This window comes from Onychomys torridus, chromosome 12 (assembly GCF_903995425.1).
Source record: "Onychomys torridus chromosome 12, mOncTor1.1, whole genome shotgun sequence".
Classification (NCBI taxonomy): Eukaryota; Metazoa; Chordata; class Mammalia; order Rodentia; family Cricetidae; genus Onychomys; species Onychomys torridus.
This window is the reverse complement of record NC_050454.1, coordinates 39,098,202-39,112,772: the sequence shown is the minus strand read 5'-3', so window position 1 is coordinate 39,112,772 and position 14,571 is coordinate 39,098,202. Positions and strand designations below refer to the sequence as shown.

The 14,571-nt window shown below is 34.4% G+C and overlaps 1 protein-coding gene across 1 annotated transcript in view; it reads left to right on the top strand.

The window, feature by feature from the left end:
- The window catches only part of Epha6 (EPH receptor A6), a 956,551-nt gene that overhangs the window by 59,481 nt on the left and 882,499 nt on the right, over positions 1-14,571 (top strand). The window contains exon 2 of the mRNA XM_036203471.1: positions 10,294-10,358. Within this exon, the coding sequence (XP_036059364.1) occupies positions 10,294-10,358 (65 nt within the window). The remainder of the gene's footprint in view (positions 1-10,293; positions 10,359-14,571) is intronic.

Below are 14,571 nucleotides of genomic sequence, written 5' to 3'. Positions count from 1 at the left end.
ACCAAAACAATTTATTATATATTGTAAATATGTATACTGTTTTTAAAGTAGTATTATTTAAGCTTAAAAAAGAGGGTTAAGACTAGGTAAGTTAAAGGCATGACACTTATACAAAGTATTGAATCTTATGTTCATATTTGTTTGTATTTATTCTACTACTATTAAAGCTCATTTTATTGTTTATTACTTGCTCCTAGCACATAATTTTTTTTAACTTTCATGATGTATAAGTAAAAGTTAACTGATATATTGCAGTGGAATTTTAAAGATAAATATTGCTGTGGATATCGCTCTGTGTAAATAAAGTTCTGATTGGCCAGTGGCCAGGCAGGAAGTATAGGCGGGACAAGAGAGAAGAGAATTCTGGGAAGTAGAAGGCTGGAGAGAGACACCGCCAGCCGCCGCCATGAGAAGCAACATGTAAAGACACTGGTAAGCCACAAGCTATGTGGCAAAGTATAGATTAACAGAAATGGGTTAATTTAAGATAGAAGAAGTAGCTAAAAAGCAGCCTGCCATGGCCATACAGTTTCTAAACAATGTAAGTCTCTGTGTGCTTTCTTGGTTGGGTCTGAGCGACTGTGGGACTGGCGGGTAAGAGAGATTTGTCCTGACTGTGGGCCAGGCAGGAAAACTCTAACTACAAAATATAATAGACTGGATTATTTCAAAAGTTAAATAAATAGTTTTCCAAGCATATTCTATACCTGATGTTGCTTCACAAAATAAATGTTTCAAAACACCGTGTTAGCACCACCCTAGTATTTACTTTTTGTTTATCTAGTTTCTCATTATTTAAACAAATAATTTAAACTTTGAGTTTCTCTCAGAAAAATATATGTTTTGAGTTTTACACCATGACTAAGTACAATTTAAACCTTGGCTTTTCCATTTAAAATGAAAATCTACTGCCTTTACATTGAGTTGTGGCAATTTGGGTTTGCAGTGATTTTGCACTCTAGCAGGCACTGCATCCCTTTTGTTTACAGCCAGCAGGGGGAGCTCTCACCTCGTTGGGTTCCGTGTAATTAGTTTGGGAAATCTGCTTTGTGGGGTTTTGTATATGAAACAAATGGTGACATTAAAACCTTCATGCCCTGCAGTGACATTAAACTCTGACTGGTTTTCTGGTTTATTTTAATATTAATGCATCATTTACTTGTCTATAGTGCAATTAAAAATGCTATTAGGAATTTTTTAACAGCATCATTTTAAATAAAAATACAATTAGGAAAATCTTGTTTCTGAAAGCTAATATATGATCTCCCCAAATCCTCTGCACTAATAATCTACATTTATTTGTTTTGAAATGAAGTTACTGTTATGACTACTAAAATCTAGTCCACCAAAATGTCTAGGAAGGATTGTAATTATATCAATTAACCAATTAATTCACCAGCCATAAGACCATAACTTGAGGAAATTAAGTTAATATCTGCTGATAAATTTAGGTATTAGTGGGTTTTGATAGTTCTTCCTGTGTCATGTTTAGATATCTTTATTTATTGATGGTACCTGTGAACTTTCTGTATAAAACTGCAAAGAAAAAAAAAAGAAAGAAAAAAGAAAAGAAAAGAAAAGAAAGAAAGAAAGAAAGAAAGAAACAAAGAAACAACGAAAGAAACAAAGAAACAAAGAAAGTGTTGTTTTTCTGATTGACCAAAGTAAAAAGAGGAAGTAGTAAATGAAGTTTTCCATTTCTGTGGTATTTATTAACAAAATTGAAATCAGATTGTTGGGAATCTATACTTCAAATTCATTGTGAAATTAATCAAACTAGAGATATACAGAAAATTTACATGTCTATTAGAAAGAAAGAATGAATAAAGAAATCATGATGTCTTTATACCATGGGCTGTTCTTCTGCCTGAAGGGACAGTAAAGTCTCCTTATGTGTCACAACATGGGTAGACTTCAAAAATCCCATACAGAATGTAATAAGCCAGTTATTAAAGACAAGGATTGAATTACTTAATTAAGACTTTCAGGATGGTTGGGTAGTTCTGGGCAAAATGGGAAATTACTGTTCAATGAATACAAAGTTTCTGATATATGAGACCCATCAGTTCCAAGGCCCTACTGCACAGCATAGTGGATGTCCTAATATTATATATGTAACTTAGAAGTATTATTAGGCAATAGAAGGCCAACCAACAGAAGGAAGTAGAAAGCAGCAGAAGAGAATCTTTGAAGGTGATGAACATGTTTATGATTTTCATTGAATTGATAGGTTTGTGGGTATATGTATATGTCCAAGCATATCAAATTATACATATTAAATATGCACAAATCTTTGTATATCATTATACCTCAAGACAGAGATATCATTTAAAAGGATAAGATAATCATAGGTAAAAATACTGACCCCACTGTATTAGTCACTTAAATAAATTCCTATATGACAAAGCAAATATTTTATTATTAAGGTTTATTAATCACTCGAGAATTGCACACAATGTATACTAACCACATTTGCACTAGCTCATCCAAGATCTATCCTCTACCTCCCCACCATATTACCACTCCATATCTTCATTTTTTATTAATAATTCATGAAATGAATTTATAATTTTATATGTTATTTATATTTATAATCTTAGGTTTGATGGTATCTATTGGAACATGGTTTACTTACTGAAGACCACCATTAAAAAAAGTCAAAAACAGTAAAATAAAACCTATTTTCCTTTCTAGGAAGCCATCAACTGTCAAAAGCATCTCAGTTTTTGTGGGGTTAATGAGCCCCTTCCATCTCCATATAAGAATATTGACAGGCTTAATCTTGTGCAGGTCTTGTGTAGGCATCCACAGTTGCTATGATTTAAGAGTACAGCTATCATGTCATGCCCGGGAGACTGTTAAGCTTCGGACCTTCTGATGTCTGGCTCTTATAATGTTTCTGTCCCCTCTTGTATGATGGTCTCTGTGACCCTGGGGTGGAGAGATTTGATGACAAAGTCTCATTAGTGGCTGAGCACTCCACTGACACATTCTCTGCAGTGTGATCAGTTATGAGTTTCTGTGTTAGCAATCATTCACTACACAAACTTCTTTGATAAGATCTGAGAGTTGCACTAGTGTGTGGATACAGAGTTACAAATATAGGGGGCAGCCTGATATTGTATCCATTAAGTAGTACACTAGTCCTAGATTCATTACTTGGGACTGTGAACTTCCCAGCCATGAGTTCTTGGCTAAGTTAACAGTACCAGGCATGAATTCTTTCCTATAGAGCCTACTGTAAGTCCATTCACAGAGTGGTTGGTTACTCCATAACATTTGTTCCACTATTGGCCCTGGGGCATATCTTGTCACACAGATCATTATTGTTGTTAGTGCAGTTTTTCCCTCACAGAAACCTATCAAGCACCTTCCAGTTTCTTTGAAAACTATTCAGCATAGAAGGCTTTCTTGTCAGCATCAAGCTGACTACTCCATATGCTCTGAATAAAATGTGAAGTGTCTTTGGCAATAAGTTGTTATTATCAAGTTCTGATGTGTATCCAAGAATAATAGAAATAGCCTATATTATTTGGGTGGCCTCCTGAAAACCTCTGAGAAACAATTCCAGGAGAGGTAGTCCACCCCTAACACAGGACTTTTATTTCATTATATGGCTTCTTGAAGGAGCATTCTCACCTGTGTATATTGACTCCAATTAAACTTCCTTTTATTTGAAAATTTTCTTTCATATAATAAAACAGATTACCAGATAACATTTCCACACATCCCTTCCCCTATGCTTTCTCTACCCTACAATTCCATCTCTTACTTACTTTAACACACCCAGCATTATTCTTTTTTTTCCATTTCATATAATCTGTTTTCTGCTCCTTCTCCTCCCCTAAAATCTTTTTCCCCTCCCCCCCACCTATGGATGGCCCTTTCTAGTTCCCTTGATTCTATAGGTATTAAACATTTAAACAAAATTTTAAAGATTTGACTTTAAAGATCCACTATGAGTGAGATCATGTGATATTTGTCTTTGTGAGACTACGTTACCTTAATTCGAATGATTATTTCCAGCCCCATCCATTTACCTAAGAACTTCATTTTTCTGTACATATGAATAAAATTCCACTATACATAGATACCACGTGTTCAATATCCATTCATCAGCTGATTGACAACTAGGCTGTTCCCATGCCCTAGATGTTATGAATAGAATAGCCATGAACATGGATGAGCATGTGTCTCAGTAGTAGAAAGTGGAGTCTTTTGGGTAGAAGCCTAGAAGTGGTATTGCTGGATCACATGGTAAATCTATTTCTTTTGTGAGCAATTACCTCACTGATCTCCATAGTAGCTGCGCCAGTTTGCACTCCCACCAAAGATGCAAGATATTTTCTCATTCCCCACATCCCGCCTGTGTGGTCTTTTGTTTTCTTGATCTTAGCCATTGTTATTAGAGCAAGATGGAGCCTTAAAGTAGTTTTAATTTTTATTTCTGTGGTTGAGATAGAAACTCATTGTAAGATATTTCTTCTGAGAAATCTCTGTTCAGTTTAATAGGTCTCTGAAGAGGCAATCTACTGAACGGGAGATAAAATCTCCCCCAGCTACACATCTGACAGGAAAGCATTTGTCATTTCCTTAGGGTGAAAAAAATCTCCTGATGCATTCTTGTAAACTTTTTAAATGAACATTACAATTTCCATCTGCAGTTGATCTGCTGCATGGCAACACACAGAACCTTAGCTTGCATTCGTTGATCAGACCTTTCTCATCTCTACCAGCCCCCATTTCCTCAGCCCCTCATAACCACTATTATACTCTCAAGTTCTAAGAGATCAATATTCTAGATTCCACAGATGAAACATATCATGCTGTGCATATATTTCACTGTGCTTTATTTTACTCATGATAATAATCTCCCATGTGGTGTCAAGAAAAAACTTCTATTCTTTTTATTCATATGTAGTATTTCAGTGTGGGTATATATCATATTTTCTTTATGTTTCTTCTTTCCATTTCTTAGCAAATATAAAGCTTGCTACAATAGACATGAGATGTCCTTTGGTGTACTAATTTCATAAAGATGCTTAAGATATTTTGGAGATTATTGGTAGAAGAGACCATCATGTCCTCACTTCAGCTAACATGAATTAATTGCTAATCCTGCCACCTCTTAGGGAAATAACAAAATATTTCCAAAGCATAAAAGTTTTAGATAAGTTACAGCATAATCTTCAGTGACCTAATGTCGATATAGGAATTACATATTTCTATATTCTACATTAATATATTTCCAAAATAAAATAACTTTTATTTAATAGTAGGATTAAATTGTAGTTTTAATTATCATACTGCTATGTTGCGTTTTTTCTTTAAATTATGAGATATTTTGCATTGAATGAAGCAAGACATTTTGTGTGTGTGTGTGTGTGTGTGTGTGTGTGTGTTTTACTGTACATAGTAATTTTTGGTTGTCATTGCTCCCAAGCTTGTTAGAATCATATGGTGAGATAGAGTAAATTAAACTATAAAGGAAGTGTTTTAGAAGCTCTAGCCTTTTATGACCCATTTTATTTCTTTTCCCGATGTTAGCAGCCATGGAAAACCATTAGCTAAATATATTAATTCATTAGCAATAGCAAATAGTGCATCCTAATCTGGTCATTTCTTCTCAATTTATTAACTAGAATATTTCAACAAGAGAAATGTCCTTTCAGAAGCTATTTTGTTTAGCAGAAGTAGTTCATACAGAAAATGCAAAATTCATGTTTTATTATATTCAATGTATGCAACAGTTTTAAACATAATGCTTTGCTACTGTTCTGCAAAAGTGCTCACAAGATATGTTACCATAAAGGCAGGAATTTAGTTGTACCTGGAGTGTTTCAATTCACCCTTATGTATGGTAAAATTAGTTATTTTTTCCAATAGGACCTATGCTAATTGATTTGTTATTCCTTTTGTTATTCCCTAGTAGACTATGATATGTTCTCTATTCTGTGACATTAGTGCTATTATAAACTAGCAATAGGTCTGGCAGAAAAAAAAACTGAATGAATGAATGAATGAATAAATGAATGAATGAACAATTGAACAGCAAACATATAAATGAAGCTAAGTTTTATGACTCAGACTGTTATGCCAGATGCTTAGAATGCTGAAGCAGAAAAAGAAGAAGGGCAAATGTAATATCTTTCTGTCCTATACAGTGAATTCAGACCACTTACAGAAACCGTGTATCAAAATTGAAACCAACATTAAGTGAAAAAAAAAAAATACATGGAGTATACCAATCCATCGGTAAATAAATATAAATCAGGAAAATTTAACATATAGAAAACAGTATCTTTTATGCTAGAGAATCATTCTGAAGTAGTGAAAAAGATAATTTTTCATCATTATTGGGAATGCCCATGCAGACGACAAGGGTGGAAAGATACCTAAGTCAGAATGACTTGGAGAAGCAGGGCAATGTCAGGACCCAGCATGGGGAGCAGTAGAAAGCTATCAAACTTGTCAATGGAGAGGTACAACTTCACTTTTAATTAGAAATCCCAATTTTTCCCTGAAAAAAAAACTGAAATTACATGAAAATTAATCTGGTTTAATCATGTCCTCAAGTGTAAAATGTCAATATGTCCATTAGGTTTGGATTCCGTAGAGTAGAAGAGTTAGTTATTAGCCATGAAAAGAAATGGATTATTGGCTCATGCAGCATCAAAGATGAAGGCCAATACCATGATGTCAAGTAGGAAAAATGAGCTCAAATGTGTAGACATCATGTGATATCTGGAGTTATATACTGGAATGGTTAAAATTATAGAGACAAAAAACAGAGAGTGGGTTCCAAAGGACAGACTAGGAAAGAGATTCATTATATGAGGTCACAAGGAGTAGTGAGAGAACAATGAAAATACCCTCTGTCTAGATTGTAGCCGTGATACATTGAATGGGAGGTGGGTTGTCACAATTCATATAAATGATCATTATAAAGAGATAAATTTGATGACAAATAAAACACATTCAATTTATATATGTTAAGAAGAATAGTGGGTGTTTTGCCAGTGTTGTTTTTGTTGTTGTATGTGCAATGGGAGAGTGGATAAGTAAGTGCAGTTAAAACAAAGTTAGCCTTAAATTAGCAATCGATAAATTCGGGGGGTGAGTATCTGATGGTTCCATTTTCTCTTTAATTATCATTTGAAAAGCTGTCACAGGCACATGGTGGCTTTTACTATCAGTACTTAGGAAGCAAAAGCAGGTAGATTTCTGTGAGTTTGAAGCCAGTGTGGTCTACACAGTGAATTCCAGGACAGCCAGGACTACACAAGAAATCCTGTTTCACAAAAGAGAGAGAGAGAGAGAGAGAGAGAGAGAGAGAGAGAGAGAGAGAGAGAGAGAGAGAGAGAGAGAGAAAGGGAGGGAGGGAAGGAGGGAGGGAGGGAGGGAGGGAGAAAAAGAAAGAAGAAAGGAAAAGAAAAACAAAAGAAAAATTGTCACACTAAAAATAATGATTTATGGTTGTTTTATAAATATATGTTTAGTAAATAGATCTTAAGAGTAGTGAACTAATATTGTGCAGAAATAAAGTTTATTTAAAAAGTTGATAATTTCATGTTCTAAAATTATCAATAAATTGTATATAAAAAGAATGTGCTAAGTGGAGCCAAAAATCCTTATAATAAACAGAAAAATAAGATGCCAAATGAAATACTAATAACTGCAACAAAGAAATACTTTTCAGAGTGTAGCCTGTGGCTAGCTGATATCTGGGGTGAGAAATGTGATTCTTAAATGTGTACATATATATAGGTATATATACATATACATATTTGTATGTGTGTATAGATATGTATATATTTATTCAGGCTCTGGTGTAAACATTACAAATACTCTCCTCAGTTGAACTTCATCTGCCTTTTCTTATGTTTCCTTTTGCTTTTCTTTTTGTTGTTGTCCTTGTCATTATCATCGTTGTTGTTGTTTTCGAGACAGGGTTTCTCTGTGTAGCTTTAGTGCCTGTCCTAGATCTCACTCTGTAGAACAGGCTGGCCTCGAACTCACAGAGATCCGCCTAGCTCTGCCTCCCAAGTGCTGGGATTAAAGATGTGAGCCACCACCACCCGGATCCTTCTGCTTTCCTTTAGTTACATTTTTCAGGTTATAATATCATTACATTTCTACCTTCTGTTTCTTGTCTACAAACCTTCTCACATGCTCCTTTTCTCTCCATCAAATTCATGTCCTCTTTTTCCGCTGATTTATTCCATGCCTATATGTATACAGCATGTGTGTATGCATACATATCCCTAAGTATAGCCTGCTGAATCTATATAATATTACCCATGTATATTTTCATAGCTGACCAGTTGATATTGGGGAACCTATTGGTGTGCTCTTCCCTGGGAAAGACTATTTCTGTCACTCTCAGAATCCCTTAGTTGACTGTAGTACTTTGTGTTAATTGGTGTTGCCCATGTTCGGCATATGTTGAAGCAAACCTGTTGATGAACCTTTATAGGTGTAGCTTTTGACATTACTTAGAGAACACAGTTTCACAGAATACTCCCTGATCCTCCAGCTCTTATAATTTCCGTGTCCCCTTCTCTGCAATATTCTCTGGGCCTCTGGTATAGGAGTTGTTTTGCAGATATCCATTGTGCTCCACAGATTTGGATTTCGATTGGTTGTAGTTTTCTGTAATGGTCTGCAACTGTGCAAATAGAAGTTTACTTGATGAGGTGTATAAAGACACATGTTTAGATTTCTGTTAGATATTATGCTGGTTTAGTAATGGTAGCTGTCAATTCTCCTTTAACATCCATGATTTCAGTAGCACGGAGCAATTGGTTAGGTTTTCAATGCCTGACACAATTTCAACCTTGTTGAGCAGGTCTTAAATCCATTTTGAGAGCAACTGGTTACTACCAAGTGTGAGGACTGTCCCCTTATGATCATTATGTTATGCTAGTAGTTGTGGTCTGTAGGTGTCATAGCTGGGTAGGATTGTTGGTTGCCCCCAGCCCTTGGAAGTTCTTATGGCATCTCTGGTATATAAAAACTAGTTGTCAGGGAGGGCATTTAGGTCAGTTACTGCTCAGGGTCCTCTGGGCTCTGTGTCTGAAGTGCATGGTATTTTCAGTAATAGGGACTTACCTTCAACCTGTGGAGGGGCAACGAAGGGCAATGGCAATAGGCTGTATGTTTTGGGAGTCCATTGGACAGTTTTAACCAACCATTCAAAAGAAGACTTTTTATGTCTGGTTGTGAGGTTTTTGTTAAATGGTCTTTGTCTTTTGCTGGTATCTCAGCCCAGATGGGAAAGTTCATTCAAATAATATAGGTATATTTATACATAGAATTGTATGTATTATAGGTTTTTATCAGATAGTTAGTAGTATAACTCCTGATGGTTTTTGAAACATCCTTAATATTTTTTTCCTTCTTCCCCCATGTCTGCTGTATTTACCTCATTCCCCTTGCCTGAAGAACCTCCTCTTCCCATTTCTGTAACAGATCACTTGTGCTGTGCACACCAACAATGTATAGGATCTGAGTTTTACCATTTCCAACTAGTTTTTGTGGTCATTTCTGTTGATGATGATTACAATGCTGAGAGACACAGATGTAAAGCAGGTTTCATTTCCATTTCCCTATTTGCTACATCTACGGAACATCTATTAGATCTTTACACTTCCTGTCTAGAGAACTCTTGGCTCAGTTCCTTACCTCATCTTTCAACCAAGGTTTATTTTGGGAGGGATTGTTTTGGGGGCTTATTTTCATTTTCCAGATTGCGAGTTACTTTTGGTTACAGGAAAAGATTCATAGTTTTAATTTTATTTTCTTCAATCAACAATTGGTATACTACCTAGTACTTAAGTAGCCTATGCTTTGAAGGCTGGGGTTTATTTAAAAAAGAATCATCTTCACTTTTTATGTAAGTATTTAATAGCAACAACCAGTGCACAGAGGCCTGTGTTAATACAGCTTTTCTCTAATATACTATGATCGAAAGCTAGAGAATAAACAATGTGGGCTATTTTATTAAATTGAAAAATCTGTGGTATTAAAAATGACCTTGTAATTGTTATTCAATCATCACTGTCATTAGGATTATTAAGCCAAATACATGTGCAATATTTTTGCATTAACTCACGATTTTTTTTCTTATCTTAAAGTATTATAATAGGCCAATATAAGTAATTTCAAAGAAACAGCTCTTCAAGCTCCTGTGATGAGGAAACAGTGAGAACATTTGATGTTCATGATGTAACTAATGTTGATACGTTTTATATCAGTTGAGAAACTCATTAGAGTCTGTCTGTTTAATTCTAGTTGTGTTGCTTGATACAGCCACGGTGATGGGAGAGCTAGGATGGAGAACATATCCACTAAATGGGGTGAGTTTAAATATCATTAAAGTTTTCAAGTCACCACTTACCTTGTGTTTGTAGGATTTTCTATGAAAGTTAAAGGAACCACAGATTTGAGTGAATTTTTGTGTATAACCTAATCATTCAGGAAAGATTAAAGTCTAATTGAATGGGTAATAAATGGGAACAGTGTATAAATACATTTGTTTTCATTTAAATTAATATTTTTTTAATATTTCATTTTAAGCATAAGTAGATATGTATACACATAACCATTTTCCTTAAAACAAATTTATGTGTAATTGTATAATGCCATGATATATTTGTTCCATATATAGGTTAAATATGGTAATTTTAAAGGTATCTGTGCATACATGAAATATATTATAATTACAGTGAACAAATACTAGCACTATACATTTGATAGAAAATATTACCTCCCACAGAAGTGTTTTGGAACTTGGCAAGGTGATACATAATTACTACCTTTCTGTAATCTTGAAAGTTACTTCTTAAGGTTTATTCACCTGTGTAATCAACAAAAGTATATCATTTGTTAGGTGTTGATATTTTAGCTGTGGCTATTATAGAGTTTTTTATAATTGTTTGTTTTATATAATATGTACATTTTACTTATGATTCATTTTTATATTTAGCTCAGCTAAAAGGGATCTTTGTGAAGGTTTCTACTCTGATTCTTTAAGTATTCAAATATAAAATTAAATAATAGATACAGCTAAATGTTTCAACCATTTAATTACTTTTCTTTTTCTCCTACAAATGTTCTCATTCAACAATTCTTTACTGATATTGTTTTATATTGCTTCTATCATAATAACTTTAAATATGAATCTAATAGTAAAAACTTACATTGAGATGTATTTTTGTGTCTAGAATATTTCATAGAAATAGATACATTGTATCTAATGTTACTAAACCCTTGTTCTTGAAACTAAAAGAATTATGCAGAGTAAAGTCTTTTTTAAATAGGCTCTTGCCATTTGTTTTATAATCAATCTGTAATTTCATAGTTAAAGTTTTTGTTTTAGTCTAATAGAATTGTCACCACAAATTTCTGAGAGAAATTTTTAGATACTATAATTTTATCTTTATTAATTTATAACCATAAAATTTATTAATAAATGTATTGAGTTTATTGTTATATTTCTTACTCATAATCTAGAATTCACTGTACAAACTGATAGTTATATAATCTCATAACAATATTTCCATAAAATACTAATTTACATTTGAAATTGCAAAATACTATTGTACCTAAGTTTTCAAAATTATCTGAATGTAGTATAAGAGGCAGTGGTGGAATTCACTTCTGAAAGCCCAAGAATCCAAGAAGACAATGTCTCACTCTCAAGTCAGACTTCTAAATACAAAGCCTGAGAAAAGATTCATCCATGTAAGCTGTCAAGTCAAAAGGTTTCATGAGACACGGTGACTAAGGATGGGGAAGAAATACAACCATCCAAGCTTATTCTAGACCATGAATTCATCTTTCCAGTTTTGTGCTTTGTGGGGCCCCCACTTTCAGAAAAGAGAGTCTTTTCTCTCATTCAAATATGAACCCCTTCCAGAAAACATCCTCATATACACAGGAGAAACATTTTCTCAATGTTTTTTTAATTTCGGTCAAATTGACTCCAAATTAACCAAGTTAGCTAAAAAAACAAAAACTTGTGTTCTCATATCTAAATAACAGCTGCAGGTGAGCCTAGTAGTTTGTGCCATTTATAAGACAGTTGTAGTTACAAAGTCTAATTAAACTGGGTATATGGGCATATTGTCTATAAGTTAGATATCACAGTTTTCTAGTATCGTTGTTTACCACATGAAGAGTCAAAAACCGAATGTGTTAGAAGAGATAGTGAAACATCTACCAATAGTTTTGTTAAGTTACTGTGACATCTGCATTTGTATAATAACTTATCAAAACCCAAGACTACCCCTTACTACTGCATTTTGAATCATTTTATAATGCACTGTTATCTAACTATATTTGTTGAACTCTGAAAATAAGAACTTTATTGATGATTTATTACTTTAAAAGTTAATGTGAAATTTTACTGTTTTCCAAGCTGCTATTTTAATGTTTTACTCCAAGAAACTTCACAACATATGTGGTGGTGTTCTAAATGTCCAGCATGTTAATTTCAAAAGTAGTGTTTCACACTTCAAAAAGTTGCATTCATTTTTGTGAATGAATAGATTAATTTTGCAAATATGTGTTTCATTAACTGTAGTCTTCCCGTGACATTTTATTGGATCTTTGTGTGTGTGTGTGTGTGTGTGTGTGTGTGTATCATGGCTGACTTATAGACAACAAAGAACAACATATAGTTATTGTTATCTCATTCCATTATGTGAATTCCAAAGGATCAATCTGAGTCCCTATGCTTGGCAACAAGCACCTTCACTAGCTGGGCCACCTCATTGGCCCACATATGATATTTTATAGCTATGAGAGGTTAATCTCCATACAAACAAAGTGTGGAAAGCATTAATAATATACATTAGCTTAGTTTATTGTGGGGATAGAATATTTAAGGAATGTAAGAAACTCAGAAAGCATATTATTATGATTGATTGACATCGAAATAACTGTACATATTTTGAATAAGTGAAAATTGGAACACTTGATATTATACAGGTTGCTTTTTTTTTTTAGAATTACCTTTCCATCATAAGCCAATTTTATTAGCACTAAAAACAATATGTAGTCATTGCAGTGATGTATAAACAAGTAAGCTGGAAGTAAGAGTGAATATTTTCTTAAATCTAAGTGAAATATAAAGTTATGGATATATTGTTTGTTATAACTTATATTCTTTGGGATTTCACATCATACATTCAGATCCGACTTATCTCCCTGTCCCCTCGCATCCACCCTCTGCCCTTTCAAACTCTCTTCCAAATCAAAACCAAATTTAAAAGAAAAACCAAAACAAACAATAACAAAAAAAGTGCAAGAATCTTATTTTGGAAGCTGTAGTATTGAGACCCATAATTTACCCTTTAGTCTGTTCATCTTTTCTTGCAAGTGTTCATTACCACAGGTCATTGGTCTGGCTCCAGACCTACACCACCAATAATGGGCTCCCTGGGGCTCCTTTTGGATAGCCTGTTGTTGCTTTGTGTCATGGAGGTCTTGCAGCTTTGGATCTGTAGGTTCATCCCCTTTTATGTACTCCAACAGTTCACAGATTCAGTGAATGTCTGGGTGGGCCAACTCACAGTTCTTGTTCTTGGCCTGGGTGGTAGATGGTGGTGGTCAGCCCACCAGTTTTCCCCATTGTCACTACCCAGGCAAACTCTTTATTGCCATGAAAATGCATTCTACAAAGGAAAGGCTTCTGCCATGTTACAATTGAGCTTATTTTTTGAAAAGCATTTTAAATATGTATTTATTTTTAAGAACTGGTAGAACAGAATTTGAAGTCCGTATTTATTCCTATGTCTACTGCTTTCAAGAGCTTGTTCCCTTAAAGTACACAGCAGCTCCAATTGAGCCGTTATTGCCTAGAAATCCCTGTCCCCTTTGGGCAAGAGCAAAGCAGGATAGCAATGCAAGGTAGATAATCTCTGACCATTCCAAAAGGTGGTGTCTGAGGTTGTAGTTTTCTAACCTTTCTCTCTTTATATTTCTCAAAGGATTCTTACATATAAATTTTCTTCTTTAATGATGGGACACCTCGCACAGCCTTGAGACAGGGGAGGGGGTTGGACTTGCCTGTACTAAATGTACCTCCCCATGGGAGGCCCTACCTTTTTGTAGAGGAAATGGGGGTGAGTTGGGGGGGAAATGCTGGAAGGGTGGGAGGAGGGAAGAGGGGGGATCTCTTGGTATGTAAAATGAATAAAAAAAACTTTTGTTAATAAAAAAAGAATTTTAATTCTTTCTTGTGAGGTAACAGATCACTAATTACTTTAATTTTCATTCAACTGAAAATACCTTTATTTTTTTTTACATTAATCTACTTGTGTATGAGTGTAAAGTGTGCACATGTGTGTGTAAGCTAGTGCATGTGCAGGTATGTGTGTGTTAGTGTACACATACCCAAATGTATCACAGAGTTTGTGTGGAGGTCCAAGATTACTTTGAAAGATAAGAGATAAATCCTAGTGTTCATGCTCCCTTTCTCCCTTGTGTTTAATCCAGAACCCTGCCTTCATTTAGAGTGGTTCTTTCCACCTCAATTAAACCAACCTAATAGGTCACTCATTGTCA